The following is a 16,125-nucleotide window of genomic DNA, read 5'->3' on the forward strand; positions in this document are numbered from 1 at the left end:
TTCAATATCTTCATCAATGATTTAGATAATGGCATAGAGAGCACACATAAAGTTTGTGGACGATATCAAGCTGGGAGGGGTTGCAAGTGCTTTGGAGGATAGGATTAAAATTCAAAATGATCTGGACAAACTGGAGAAATGGTCTGAAGTAAATAGGATAAAATTCAATAAGGACAAATGCAAAGTACTCCACTTTGAAGTCCGACTGACAGCAGAGGCCCCGCCCTCTAGGCTCCTACGTAGCCACCTATGGGTATGTCTACACTACGAAATTAGGTCGAATTTATAGAAGTTGTTTTTTTAGAAATCGGTTTTATATATTCAAGTGTGTGTGTCCCCACACAAAATGCTCTAAGTGGATTAAGTGCATTAACTCGGCAGAGTGCTTCCACAGTACCGAGGCTAGAGTCGACTTCCGGAGCGTTGCACTGTGGGTAGCTATCCCACAGTTCCCGCAGTCTCCGCTGCCCATTGGAATTCTGGGTTGAGATCCCAATGCCTGATGGGGCTAAAACATTGTCGCGGGTGGTTCTGGGTACATATCGTCAGGCCCCCGTTCCCTCCCTCCCTCTGTGAAAGCAAGGGCAGACAATCGTTTCGCGCCTTTTTTTCCTGAGTTACCTGTGCAGACGCCATACCATGGCAAGCATGGAGCCCGCTCAGGTAACCGTCACCGTATGTCTCCTGGGTGCTGGCAGACGCGGTACTGCGTTGCTACACAGCAGCAGCAACCCATTGCCTTGTGGCAGCAGACAGTGCAATAGGACTGGTAGCTGTCATCGTCATGTCCGAGGTGCTCCTGGTCGCCTGTGTGAGGTCGATCAGGAGCGCCTGGGCAGACATGGGCCCAGGGACTAAATTTGGAGTGACTTGATCAAGTCATTCTCTTTAGTCCTGCAGTCAGTCCTATTGAACCATCTTATGGTGAGCAGGCAGGTGATACGGATTGCTAGCAGTCCTATTGCATCATCTTCTGCCGGGCAGGCAAGAGGTGAGGATGGCTAGCAGTCCTATTGTACCATCTTCTGCCCAGCAGCCATGAGATGTGGATGGCATGCAGTCCTTCTGCACCGTCTGCTGCCAGCCAAAGATGTAAAAGATAGATGGAGTGTATCAAAACAAGAAATAGACCAGATTTGTTTTGTACTCATTTGCAAACCCCCCCCTCCACCCCCTGTCTAGGGGACTCATTCCTCTAGGTCACACTGCAGTCACTCACGGAGAAGGTGCAGCGAGGTAAATCTAGCCATGTATCAATCAGAGGCCAGACTAACCTCCTTGTTCCAATAAGAACAATAACTTAAGTGCACCATTTCTTATTGGAACCCTCTGTGAAGTCCTGCCTGAAATACTCCTTGATGTAAAGCCACCCCCTTTGTTGATTTTAGCTCCCTGTAAGCCAACCCTGTAAGCCGTGTCGTCAGTCGCCCTCCCTGCGTCAGAGCAACGGCAAACAATCGTGCATCTGAGTTGAGAGTGCTGTCCAGAGCAGTCACAATGGAGCACTCTGGGATAGCTCCCGGAGGCCAAGACCGTCGAATTGTGTCCACAGTACCCCAAATTCGACCCGGCAAGGCCGATTTAAGCGCTAATCCACTTGTCAGGGGTGGAGTAAGGAAATCGATTTTAAGAGCCCTTTAAGTCGAAATAAAGGGCTTCATCGTGTGGACAGGTGCAGGTTTACATCGATTTAACGCTGCTAAATTCGACCTAAAGTCCTAGTGTAGACCAGGGCTATGTGGTGAAGGAGTTTAGTCAAGCCAGAGCTCTGGTGTGCTCCACGTAGCAGACGTCTCAATTCTAAAAACTGTGCCCGACATCTGTAACGAAAGTTGCCATGTCCCTATAAAATACTATTTATCATCATGCTCATTCTTCTTTTCTTCGCTCCCTTTAAAACCCAGATGTTTATGTGTTTTTAAAAACAAATGAAGAGCCTCGATGAGACTTTGCCCTGTTTCACTCTGGAGTGACTTAATTATAAGTAGAGGTTCAGCAGTGAAATATCCCCTGACTCTTGCCTACACAGATGGCATCAAGGGCGTCTATAAAATACAGTGTACAGACCACAGGAACAAGGGCCACATTCAGAGGAGCTGCTGAACAGCACGAACAGTTAGCAGCAGTGAGAATTAGCCAAGGTAAAAGCATTGTGGTGCACAAACGCGAAAACAAAAGAGACTTCCCTCTGTTCTAACACTGTACCTGTTCAGACAGTACAGTACTTGTTAAAAAACCCGAGTCGATAATTGTATGGTTGTGAATGTAGGCGGTTTGCTAGCGCTAGCAACGAAAGTCTTGGGCTTATATAACCACTGCAGTGGCAATGACTAGACTGTCACCAGCATGGCGTTATTCACCCAAACAGGACACGAAGTACTGGAAACCCACCAGTCGTTAACCCCTTTGCTGATTTTGGAACTTTTTGGATGATGAAAAGTCAACATTTTCCCCGGAAAGCAGACACTTGATGTGAAAAATGTAGTTTAGCTGAAATCCCAATTTTCTGGACAGACCAGCCCCTGTATTAACTTTTGCAGGGCGCCCCTTACATTCTGGGGAACGCCCCTTTAAGGAGGAACTCTTCTCCGAGGGAGTCCATGAGTTAGCCACAAACAGGAGTTTTGGTTGCATGGGCTGCCAGGAAAACAGTGTGTGTGTGGTGGTGGAGTAACGGGAGGCTTTGCCCTTGTGCCTCCAGCCTATCTCAACAGATTCCAGAAGATTAGGAAGGCAATGCCTTGTTTATTTCAGTGGAGGGCATGTCTCATCCCACTGAGGTTTCCTTTTTCCTACGGGATACAGCTTTAAGTCACTACTGTATATTAAACTGGTTTGGGTTTTTTTTGTATTTGTCTTATGAATATCCTCATTCATTGGTGCCTAACCCTAGCATCACCTGGCCTGGATGTAGGATTGTACAGCAGAAACTTCACAGCTTTCCTTAGCGAACAAGTGCTCTTACTTCAGTTCACTGACTTCAGTGTCTAAACACAAAGAGGCTCAGAATCTCCCTGCTTTCCTGAGCCCTTGCTAGAATTGTGCTAGGGCACATTGAAGCCAAGAGGTTCTGTGCAATATGCCCAGAGAAAGAGCACATTAGCGGCTCACAGTACGCGTGCCTCAGTTTTTAAAATTAAAACCACCAGGGCAATAAGTGCAGGGCTGTATGTTTCAAGCACCTCGTCGCCAGGAAAGACGTGAAGATGCCGTAGCTATTGGGCTCTGTATTTTGCCCTAACCAAGCAGCATGGAGACGTTCACATAAAATTTAATTTTCCAGTAACAATGAACAGAAACTGACTGAGCTGCCTCAATGTATTTGGTATTCACAGGAATAACACTGATCATAATGAGTTCATTTAATATTAATAGTCATTACAGCAAACAAGCATAAATCCAAGCCACCCAAAGGAAACAGAGTAAGCCAGACTCAAAGCATTGCATGTACACATACTTGAAGGTATTTCAGTTCCGTGTGAGTCCTGCAACTGACATCCATCTGTACTTAAAGTATGCACAGTGGAAAGAATACTTCTTAAAGGAGCTACTGCGCATTTAGTTTTAGATCAACCTGAATGGTTAGAGGAGGAACATTGGCCGTCTTATCGCCATTGATTATTATCTGCATTATTGCAACTGCAGAGCAAACAGAGCAGAGCTTATATCCAGGGGGAAAAAACTATCTGTGTTAGAAATCAGGAGCCTCTATGGCAACTATGTATCTTAGACACAGCGTGTCTGATACACCAGGGAGGTACTTCAGCATTATGCTTGATTTAGTTCTCCTGAAATCTAGCCATGTGTATGCCTGCATGTGTGTGCATGCTGCCTGGTGACTCCTGTAATAAATGTAAGACACACGACTGCTAGCAAGAGACCAGGTTTTATGTGCTGACCCGAGACATCTGACATGGCTCTGCGTTATAATGGTTAATATCCCTGTCACATGAGAGGAGTCAGCCTCTGCTGATTCCAGAAGCTGCTATTATATATAAATTGTACATTCATCGGCCACACCCTCAGCAGTCTCCTTCCCCACCCCCCCTAAAAATAGCGCCTGTTAATTAGGGTGACTGGAGCCCCCGGGGAGTACGGCACAATGGCATGCAGAGGGTGCGAATGGACTCTGTAGGCTCTCCATGTCCTACCCCCGTTTTAGTAAACCGATATCTCATTGGTTACACTGCATTTGGGGCCTTCCATAGCTGGCCCAGGAAGTTTGACCCATAGAGTGAAAACTATTGAGAAAGTATAATATTATATTGGTGAAAACGCTAGACTTATAGGACGCTCTAGGAAAATTCAGAGCCATCACCCTATACCCAATCGCACTGGCAGCCCAGTGTCAGAAAACGTTGCCCTCTCAGCATTAGATAACGCTGGTTTCCTCTTATAATGTGACATTCTTCTCGGAAGAGGACTTGAAGGGGCAGGTGTCACTGGGTACGTCTACACTGAAAGGAAAAACCCAGGGCCCCGAGTCTCAGAGCTGGGGGCAATTGACTCAGGCTCGTGGTGCTAGAAATAGCAGTGTAGACGTTTGGGCTCTGAAACCCACTCAGGGGAAGGATGCAGCCCGAGCCCCGCGAGCCAGGGTCAATTGATCCGGGCTCTGAGACTCGGTGCTGTGGGGTTTTTGTTGCAGTGTAGATGTACCCATGACGGTTGCATGGATCCTGCCTGATCCAGGCTCCCATAGCAGCCAGGAGGGAAGGTAGAGTGGTGAGGGTTCTCCCAAGCTTCATGGGACTTGGAGCCAAGACCCTTCGATAATGGCAGTAAATCCCACACCCTCACACAGGAGTGCTCAGGTGGCAACCCTGTGAGCTCAAACTCATGTTGTTTTTCCCTATGTGGAGATGGGGCCCTGTAAAAGGAAGTTATTTTAGTTCTCCAGTGTAAGCTGACAGTGATCACGAGAAGCACCTTGCAAGTGGAACTGAGGTTCAAATACATCTATTTTTATTTATGGGAAATGATTAATCCATCCTACTGCATGAATTTGGAACTGCTTGGCTTAAGGAGGGAATCGGACGATTTCTCAGCAGTAAGGAACAAATGTCATTGCTGTTAATCAAACTGTGAGAGTAAACCACAATAATGGTGGTGATTACTGGATGTTGTTATCGTCTGTGCCAATTTACAGCCTAATTTCGCTGACCCAAGACAGTCTGGAGACGCATTATGGATGTATATCGCAAGCTCAGCCAACTATGGCCCTCGTTCAGGAAAGCATCTCTATTCAGGAAAGCACTTAAGCACTTGCTTAACTTTAAGCACATGCTGAGGTCCCACTGGTTCCAGCTGGAGCTGTGGGTGTTTAGCACTGCTGGAAATCAAACGCCATGCCTGTTCTGGAGAGACTGTGGTCAGTGCTTTAGATGTGGTTTCCCTTGGAAAAATGTGTCTACGCAAAAATGACAACTTCTTATCCTAATCTGGTGCATTTAGAGTCATCTCTCCTCACTTCAGAGAGGACACCAGATCACCAATCCTAGTTAAACATTTCTAAGCTCCTGTTAGAAGTGCAGAGCCAGAAGGCAGGATGCTCTGAAGTCCATGGGTCCGTCCACACAGCAAAAAAACCAATAAACAAAAAAACCCTCAGCAGTGAGTCTCAGAGCCAGGTCCACTGACTCACTGTCACGCTACAGGGCTAGAAACAGCAGTGCAGACATTCCCATTCGGGCTGAAGCCCAAGCTCTGAGACCAACCCCACTCGCCGAGTTCCAGGGCCCAGGTTCCAGCCTAAGTGGGAACATCTACACTGATATTTTTAGACCCATAGTGTGAGCCCGAATTAGCTGACCCAGGCTCTGAGACTTGTTGCCACAGTAATTTTTTTTGTAGGGAGCTAGCCAGCAATTCAGGCAACTGGCGCTCACTCCCCTACTCTGCAACAGACTTCCTGTGTGACCTTGGGCAAGTCATTTAGCCTCTCTGTGCCACTGTTCCCCATTGGTAACATGTGAATAATAGCCCTATCTCTTAGGGTTGAGAGGCTAAATGCAGTAAAGAGTGTGAGGTGCTCAGATATTGTAGTAAAAGAGCCCATAGATAGACTGGAGAAAGAGCTAGATTCCATTCTCACTCAAGATGCATTGACAAGATTGTGTACTTAATTCCAGCTGCACTCGGTTACCCCTGTGCAGTCCCTTTACAGGTAATGGGTTTGCATGGCAGATGTAGACTGAAAGACTCGTGATTACTGGCACTGATGATTCACTGTCCAGAAAGAACACAGCGTGGCCTTACAATCCTAGGCTGAGGATTCAGGACTGGCTGTTCAAAGAATACCTTTGTTCACTGGTGAGCGGAGCTATTGATTTGGAATTCACGGAGACACAATAAACTTGGAACCCCATGATACCATTTTTATAGTCACTCTCCATGCACTTTAAGCTCAAATTTCCCAGGGTAACTCAGGCTTATGCGTGATTAGAGCACTTAAAACTCTAGACATGGTTTTGCGAGTCAGTAACTGCTCTTACCCTGTTGGAGTCGATTCTAGCCCTGGAGGTGTAGATAGGAGGAGGGATGTTAAAGGCCTGAGGAACTAAATATTCCTCAGCATCCATCATATCTTCCAGGTCTTCCTCATCCAGCAGATTTTGGAAGAATTTGCTGTCGTTTGGGCTGGGGAGCTTCATACGGTCATCACCCTGAATGTGTCACATGGACGGAGGAAAATAACACAGAGTTGAATTAATTCTATGAGCATGGTGACCTGCTTTCTATACCACCTGGCAGTCATGGTGCAGAGACTATGCCTATACTCAGGTTGCCCTACATCACCACAGCTACAGAGTTTATTTTGATTTTTGGCTGGGAATACAATGACAGGAGGGGAGTAACTGCATTAAGCAAGCAAAAATAAATGTTTTGCATTCCTGTTTTTGAACTTTTTTTTCTTTCTTTTTTAAAATAAACTCAATTCTGGACCCAGTAGACCAGCTTCTGGCAAGGTCTGATGTATGTTGTGAAATATTTGAGATATGAAGGCTAATGCAGGAAATATATATGTATAAAATATGGAAAGTGGGCTTCTTTGCTTTTTATTTTATTTTATTTTTATTTGGGTCTTTTAAAGATTTATTGTGTGAAACTCCCCTGTTAGCCACATGGAAGGCCTTATAAGAATTTAATAGGGATGAAATCAATAGGAATTAAACTAGGTAATGACAACATTTGGATTGCCTTAGTGCCCATGGTTCCAGTCAGGGATCAAGCCCCTACTGTGCTAGGTCCTGTACAAACACAGAACAAAATACAGTCCCCTGCTTCAAAGAGCTCGTGATCTACAGAAATTACACTAAAAACCTATATAAATTAATAGAGAATAAAGTCCTATCTAGAGAATTGTTTAACCATGCTGTAGAATTTAACAGAGAATTATATCCCTGCCATAGAATTCTATAGCTTGGTTTAAAACTCCAATGGAGAGGTTGTTTGCAGTGTTGTAGTCACCCTGGATATTAGAGAGACAAGGTGGGTGAGGTAATATCTTTTATGGGACCAACTTCTGCTGGTGAAAGAGACAACTGGTGAAAGGACCTGAAGAGGAGCTCAAAAGCTTGTCTCTTTCATCAACAGAAGTTGGCCCAATAAAAGATCTTACCTCACTCATGGAGAGGTTATCATTCCTGATTATATTCCATAGGACTTTCCACAAGGGCCGAGACACGAGTGCTGCAATGGAGTTAAATTGAGGTGAGCATTTGTCATTTAGTGTCCTAAAAGAGCACTATGGAAGAGGCCAAACAGCACAATGAAAGAGGCCACATGGGTGACCTCAAATGATGAAATACCCACCAGATTATATAGCAAATTACCTTGATAATGAGATTAAAAAGATAACGAAAGGAAGTACAACATATGCAGTAAATTCTTTTAGTTAGTGAAATAATTATCCAGGCAAGTTTTCTGCGGCCTTCATTTTTTAAACATTACTCCCCTTTGAGCTCAGTGAGGAGTATTGCGAGGAAAAGGACACATTATGATACTATTATTCATGCTGACTATTGTTTTACTGATCAAATTGTTCCACTGAACTGTTTGTATTGATCATTGTGAGTCAGCCTATCAGAATCTGGCCCAAACGGATTCCATGTTCTGGCCTCTGGTATTTAATAATTATGTTATTGGCACTGCAATTTTTATTCATCGCCATTTCTTTGTCCAACCTGTTCTTAAAAACCTTCAGTGACAGGGATTCCACAACCTCCCTTGAAAGCCTGATCCAGAGCTTAACTACCCTGATAGTTAGAAAGTTTTCCTAATGTCTAACCTAAATCTCGCTTGCTGCCAATTAAGCCCATTACTTCTTGTCCATCGCTCAGTGGCCATGGAGAACAATTGATCACTGTCCTCATTATAACAGCCCTTAACATAACTGAAGACTCTTATCAGGTCCCAGCTCAGTCTTTTTTACTCAGGCCCAGTTTTCATTTTGAAAATCTTCTCACAGGTCAGGGTTTCTAAACCTTTTATCATTTTTGTTGCTCGCCTCTAGACTCTCTCCAATCTGTCCACATCTTTCCTGACACGTGGAGCCCAGAACTGGACACAGTGCGCCAGCGGAGTGTGGGGTAGATTTGGGATAATGTAAATATGGAGTTAGGAATTGAATTCCATGCGCCCGTTTTTTCAAATCTCAGCATTGCTCTCTCTCTCTCTATTGAGCTATCTTAGAGTATTAGTTGACGTTTCTAAGAACAGGTTAGACAAACACTTGTCAGGGATGGTCTAGGTTTACTTGGTCTTGCCTCAGAGCAGGGGATTGGCCTAGATGACCTCTCGAGGTTCCTTCCAGCCCGACATTTCTATGATTCTATTATTATCACAACTGCTTTTTTCTTTTAGCGGGGATGTGAGAGCTTCTGATGCACTTATATTCATTCCAGGGATTTTACAAGCAGAATTAAAATGATTTCCAGATGTTCCAGAGTTGCTGACCTGAATGACAAGGTATCTCTGAGGGTCTCGAGCCATTCTAGAAAATTCAGCAGCCAATTCCTTGAATTTAGGCCGACTGTCAGCATCAATCATCCAGCCTGTGGGCAGATTTAAGAAGAAAAAAAAGTTGATTGGTAACAAGGACTGTCATTACATTTTGAACAACATTTGAAACAATCCTTAGTTTGAAGTGCAACGATGCCTCTGGTGTATTTGGCCTGCAGAAGGAAAAAACACAATTCAGTTGTTCAGGAAAATTGGAAAGATGATAATAAACAATGCTTCTAAAATAGCGGAAGGCGGATCTTGTGGTTAAGGCCTGGAGATCTGTATTCAATTCCTGGCTTTGCTGCTGTGGGACCTTGGGCAAATAGCTTAATTTATCTGTGCCTCAGTTTGCCATCTTTAAAATGGGGATGGTACTAGTGTCTTTCTAATCCCACCCCGCTTGTCAGTCTTGTCTATTTAGATCAGAAGCTCTTTGGGGCAGGGAATGTCTCTTACTATTGATCTGTACAGTGCCTAGCACGATGGGGCCTGTATTTCAATCAGGGCCTCTGGGCACTATCATAATACTACTAGTATCTGCTAATCCATAATGTATTCCAGGTTATAGCAGACTGTTAAACAGATCTGAACACTCTCACCTCTCTCAAGTATTTTTTCTCCCTCCTCACCATTAGTGCTGCCATCGTCAGCTATTGGCTACACTTTAACATTATTTGCAGGCATAAGCCCTGCTGCAGGCTATATCTATTATCGAGACACATTCCGCCTTAAACAAGCAAAGACTTTCCCCCCCCCCTCTCCCTCTCACATTCTCTCAGAAAAGTTCATTAGAAAGAACAGCCTCCTCTTTGAATGCCTGCTGCAAAACAGTTAGTGCAAAGCAACTGATAAATGCCACTCCGCAACAGCTGCTGGTTTATCTCAGTGCCAATCTCTGCTACGAAAAGATTCTATCAGCAATTTTCCAGGAATGTGTCCTCATTTAGCAGGGACTGTCAGTGAAATGGTCCTTATCTCCCACAGCCCTATTACACTGAAGATGTGACCAAAGTAGAAGAACCAAAGCTTCCTTAGCCAGAAGGCAGTTTGGCAAGAGTGCTAAAAGATTAGGGGTACCCCATTAGCAATGGTTTCCCCAATTTCAGATGTCCGGAATATCCCGTCTACCTGCATCTGCTTTCAACACTATAGAATTGTTTCTTATTCATTAGAACTGTATTCTATTAGAATATTCTTGAGTTTGATCCAAATGGTCCCCTTCCATGTGTTTAGCTCTTCTAGTCGACTTCCAAACTACATTCCGTTGCATTACTAGATGCCATGATAATCAAGTGCCTTGCTCTTTTATCGTCCATATCTTATAGATGCTCCAATCCTTTCTCACAAATGTATGCATATCTGTAGTCCAGCTGAAGTCAATGGGACTATTCACATGGCTGAGGGACTCTTCAGCATGAGTAAAACATGCAGAATCAGTTTCTATGGCTGAAATGATATATTGAGGAGAATTCCTATATTAGAGGAAATGTCATGCAATTCTTACAAAGACAATTCCCGAGCCATAGACAATCAAACTGTATAAGGGGTAGATTGCCCTTGTATCAGCACTGTGAAAGACTAAATGAAAGGCAGTCTGCTGAAAAACAAAATCTTCCATTTATCCCTATCAGAATTGTTTGTGTTTGGATTTTAGGGCCCATGTAGGTTCCAGATGGACAGTGTGGAAGATTCAGCTCCTATTTACCCACAGAGTGTATATAGTACAGGAAGCGAGGTTGCAAATTACCTTATAACATCTGACCAATGTGCCTCAAACCTACAGCCATTACTAAGATTAGGGTATTACAATCCTTGGCCTCTCTGCTAACACTTCCAGGAAGGAGGTGCATATTGATACTAAGGGACTGTGATTTTTGTGATGTGGACACTTGTTCATTGGGAATTAGATGAAACTATAAAACACAAGCCACCAGAGAGCCCCTGTACTGAACATGTGTGGCAGTCTTCAGCCTCTAATGACCTGTGTTGGGTTTAATCTTGCAGTTAGGGGTGAAAGGAACTATATCCCATTAACAATCTCTGAGTGATCTACTGCACCCATATGACAAGCTTCAAGCTACAAATGCAACTCTGAGAAGAGAGAAATCCCAATTTCTTCCTAAGAATATACATATTTACCTCCTCCAGTTTATCTTCTTAGTTCTGCTCTTTTTTGTGTGCAAATCAAAAGGGAAAAGCCCATGTTAGAACGACGAGATGGCTGTATGTTAATTTCACTTAAATGAAGTCAGAAACACCACAGAGATGTTCCTAATTCTTTTTTAATTAGAAGTCTAGGCTTTGAGGATCCATTTGCGTACACATCTCTCTCTGTGTCTCTCTTGCGGAGGAAGGAGGGCACGGTAAGTGAGAATCCAGATATAAACTATTTTCATTTTTTGCTAAAATATACGTGTCCATAAACTACTGGATCCAGCTAAACAAACAAAAACAAATCCTCAGCTGTGTTATATTTGTTATATTAAGTCAATTTCTCTTTAATAAAAAAACATTATGGATTTCTTTCCTCAATATTTGAGATTTCTGTTTTGGAACCAACTCTTCCCTTTGCCACTTTCAATGCCTGACTACCCATGTACCATAATTATGTTTAATGCTATCGTTTTTTACATCAATATCAATTGTCATGGAAATGACAAGTGTTTACAATCACAATCATACAATTTTGACTTCATAGCGAGGATGTGTGATACCATCTCACAGTAATAAGAAGAGGCGCTAACTCAAACCCTTCACAGCTAAACTCATATCCTTTGCAATGGGGGGGGGGAAGGGGGGGAGGGGAAAGGTGCATGCTATGTTCAAATGTAATTTATAAAACCGTAGGAAGCTTTTTGTTTTGAAACAGTCTGCATTATTAGCAAGCGCTGTCAGATGCAATGGAATATGTTCTGGAAGCATTGAGCACAGTGATATTAAAACGACAGATACTCACATTTCACCATCACCATGTAAACATCAATGGTGCAGATAGGCGGCTGGGGCAACCGTTCCCCTTTCTCTAACAGGTCAGGAATTTCTCGCGTCGGGATTCCATCATAGGGTTTTCCGCCAAAGGTCATAAGCTCCCAAATAGTGACACCTGGGAACAAACGAGTATAAGATTAGGGGCATGTTTTATTTAAGTTGTTGAAAACACCTTATGGATCAGTTTGAGGCCCAATATTGGATTACAATGTGATGAACCTGTCTCTTTCATTCTCAGAACCAGTGCACGTATAAAGTGTCCAGAGCTTGCTCAGACTTACGTTGGATCCACCACTTAACAGCTATTGGAAGACTGTGGAACAGCACTTGAGTTCGATTCTAATGATGATGTCTCTTGTTTGTATTGGGTTAAGAAAAAGTTCAGGCATGACAGATAGGGGAGACTTAGAACAAATTAGCGGTGTAGAGTGCAGGCATGACAGATAGGGAAGACTCAGAACATATACATGGAAACAATAACAGAAGAATATGCCTTGCTCTTTTATCATATCAAAATGGAAAATGAATGGTTGATGTTATTGTAAGGGGCAAAAAACCTAAAGATGTTCTCTAAATTGTAGCATCAACTTCCCATAATGATGCAGAGTGAATAAGGTTATGTCATCATCTTTGCCTTGTAAGTCATTCAGTCAGTTGTGTTGGTTTCTCTTAAATCACCTTATGGATTTGGGTTATGATAATGCTGTGATTTAAACCTGGGATCCTCTTTTTGAATAGCCCGAGGATTTTTTTGGCAGCTAAGCAAAAAGATAAATAACATATATCACAAGTAACAGAATTTATCCCAAAAGACAATCTTTAATATTAAAAATACTGCTGCTTTCCCAACACTCTCCTTTGTTTTGCTTTTATTTTATTGTAAAGGTCATTTAAAATATGCCTCCAGCCTGGTAATCGTATTTTGCAGACTGTCACTTCCAATCTGAGGAGAGAGAAGTAAAAATACATATCCGTGAAACATGCATTTGTTTTCTCCCCCATTCACCTCCACACTGATGTTTAATAACTAAATCTTGTCAATCGTCTTGTTTTATTCTTTCAAATTACAGATGTGCTGGGCTTCCTGTTTTAAATTGAGCTGCATAAATAATGGAGGAAGATGTATATTTTGCTAACTGGGGCAATCCACAGTTTGGGGGTGGGGAGGAAGCTGCGTTATGCATACAGTTTTAATCTCATATAATCATATATTTTTCTTCGCTGGACAGAAGAAGATCGCTACCTGGCAATAGCAAACAGTGTATTTTACTGCTACCCACAGGTAAAAGTGAGTAATGAGTTTCCGTTGATACTGTACAGCTTTGTTTCAAAACTATTCAGCAACAGAAACTTTGGATGAGGTCCAGTGTCTCTAATTACTTATTATGGGTCTGATGCTGTGAGATTCCATTTGTAAAGGTGCAGGATTCTTTCTCAATAACAGCTGGACAAGTTAAACAGGCAAACAACCAAGCAGATGCCTAACAGCTCATTCTGATATTCATAGTTAACGCAGTTAAATAAACTCTCTAAATATTGAAATCACCTGGTTTTCAGTTTAGATTCCTTGTGGCCTGACCTTTCTCACCCATTCCAAAATTGTTTGTGAAATTAAACCTAAGCCTGAATAAGCCAGTCTCTGCTCTTCGCTTTCTTCCCCCTCCCCCTCTCTCTTGCCGTGTTTGTTCTGTGTTATGACATATTCCCTTTTATGTGACTGTAGTACAGAAACTCCCATAAGCCAGAAAATGTTTTTTTGACATTCCTAGCTTTCAGAGTTTGGTTTTCAAGGAACTGTTGGAAATTATGACCCGCAGTCATATTTCTACCAATCTGTGGCGAAACTAAAAGAGGCTTTTTTCTGTCACAATGATCAGCCAAACTGCTACCAAAACAGAGCTTCTGGCAGGCAACCCAGCAGGGACATTGTGAGCAGGGAAATAACATTTTAGTGAGCAGGGAAATAACACAGAAGACAGGTAACAATGCAATTTAGACGTATTTTTTTTAAAAATAGAGGAAACACAAGGTAACAGTTATCTCCTTTTGGAAATATGGGTTAATAAATAAACATCAGTGACGCAATAAAAGAACGTTATGTATTTCACAAGCGATGAATTCTTAAGCACAGTCACATGCAAGATTTACCATAGCTCCAAACATCGCTCTGATGGGTGAATTTCCTGTAGTGTATACATTCCAGAGCCATCCACTTAATCGGCATCTTGGGAGCAAAAAGATACATGAACGTTAGAAAAAATAATAATGAATAAAATAATATGAATGGGTCCTAAACCCAGGTATCCAGTTCTCTCTCCCTCTCTCAGTTACTAATTTAAAACCCCCCAAAGTCAGAAAATTAAAAAATTAAGGCTCACAACAATAAAGTAAATAAATACTTGACCAAATTCTGTGCTCATTAACATGCGAGGAGCCCTCAGAGAGACAGTGTAGCAATGATTTACAGTCTGTGCAACCCCATAGAATTCTTCATGTCTCGATTTCAGTGGGGTTGCTCGGGGTACAGAATCTGACCTGGTGATTTTGCACGCACGTAATGAAAAGCAGAGCAGGCACTCAGCTATCATAGTAATGGGAATGGTGTAAAGAGCCTCAATGAAAGAGAACAGAACAGATTTTGGGTCACAGCATATATTGAGGTTAGAAATAAGCAGAACCTTCTATTAGAAACCCTTCACCGCACACAAGCTTTGGTGGTTCAGATACATTGGAACAACCAGTTCCTTGTTACCCCCAGATTTAACATTATAAAATCAAAACAGTTTGGCCAGTATAATGATTGTGTCCGAACCCTTAAAATTTAGGTGGTTTGGAAAAAAATGGAACCCTTTTGATTTTGACAAGGTTTTGCAAAACCAAAGCACGGGCAGCCTGGCCAGTCACTAGTGCAGATACATAACAACCTACATAGTCATCACCAATGCTACAAGACAATGAGTTAATAGTGGGATGAGAATTTTAACTTCTCCATTTCCGGACTTGTGTGTGTGTGTGTGTGTGTGTGTAAAGGGTCCAATCCTGCAAGCCCTTTGCATCCAAAACACCAACTGACTTCAAATGGGCAGTGTGTGACATGAATATTGCCTTGTAGGAGCAGAGCCTCAGGGTATACACTATATCCTACCAACTAAGGGTCATCTTCTTTTGAAACTATAGAGCATGTCATTGAAAAGAAACCCTCCCCACCAAATAAACCTACAACTGCAGGTACCCTGGTAAAATCTTAATGGCTGGATAAAGCAGTAAATAGGTCGGCATTGTGAAAATACCCTATGTAGTTGATTAGAGAACTGTTATCTCTATATTTATGGCAGGGATATCATTCTCTATTAAATTCTATAGGTTGGTTTAATGCCTTGACAGAAAGGAAATCATACTGAGTTCTATAGAGACCTATTTAATTTCTGCAGAAGTCTATTACATTCTGTAGGATTTTTCCAGACAGGAACAATTTCAGGAGCAGAGCTGTATTATTCATCAGCTGCCTAAGCCCTCCTTAGCAAACTTACAGTAAAGCTTTAAAATGCAAACAACTTCTGGGTTGGGAAGCGATACTTCTCAGAAGCAGAACAATCGCATTTCTGGTGCATACATCCTACCCCAGCCCCCTGTAGTGTGTTTGGACCCATGAATCCAGAACACCCTCTAAGAGCTGCAGGAAGAATCTACAGGCTGCCTTTGTCCTTCACGGGAAGGAATGGGTGGAGAAGGGGCAGAGGGGGCACTGGAGGGGAGATCAGAGGAACTGGAGGAGTCAGGGAAGGCTGCCAAATCTCTATCCTCATTGCCAGAAGGTCCTTGCGGTGCTGGGGAGCAGGAAAGCAACCACTGACTATCGCTGTGCAAATAACCGATTTTTCAGGGAAAAATGGGTTTCCACTTGACCCAATTTAAAAAAAATATATTTGGTGAATGGAAAAGTTAAAAAAAAAATCCATTCCTTTTTGGGTTGAACGAAACATTTTGTTCGACCCCAAGTGAAATGTTTTGTGTTGCTTTTAAAAATTTTTCAAGTTTTATTTTAATAATAGTGAAGTAAATTTCAAAATGAAAAGTCATTTGAATAAAAATCGGAAATGTTGAGATATTTTTGGATTTTTTGTTTTTTAC

At 42.6% G+C, this 16,125-nt stretch overlaps 1 protein-coding gene across 4 annotated transcripts in view; it reads right to left on the minus strand.

Moving 5' to 3' along the window:
- The window catches only part of ERBB4 (erb-b2 receptor tyrosine kinase 4), a 966,448-nt gene that overhangs the window by 21,407 nt on the left and 928,916 nt on the right, over positions 1–16,125 (minus strand). For all 4 annotated transcript variants that reach the window (XM_074968100.1, XM_074968101.1, XM_074968099.1 and 1 more), the window contains 4 exons: positions 14,143–14,218; positions 11,963–12,109; positions 8,959–9,056; positions 6,495–6,665 (listed from right to left, as the gene is read on the minus strand). In XM_074968100.1, coding sequence (XP_074824201.1) covers positions 6,495–6,665; positions 8,959–9,056; positions 11,963–12,109; positions 14,143–14,218 — 492 coding nt within the window. The remainder of the gene's footprint in view (positions 1–6,494; positions 6,666–8,958; positions 9,057–11,962; positions 12,110–14,142; positions 14,219–16,125) is intronic.

The sequence above is a fragment of the Natator depressus genome, chromosome 11, assembly GCF_965152275.1.
Source record: "Natator depressus isolate rNatDep1 chromosome 11, rNatDep2.hap1, whole genome shotgun sequence".
NCBI lineage: Eukaryota > Metazoa > Chordata > Testudines > Cheloniidae > Natator > Natator depressus.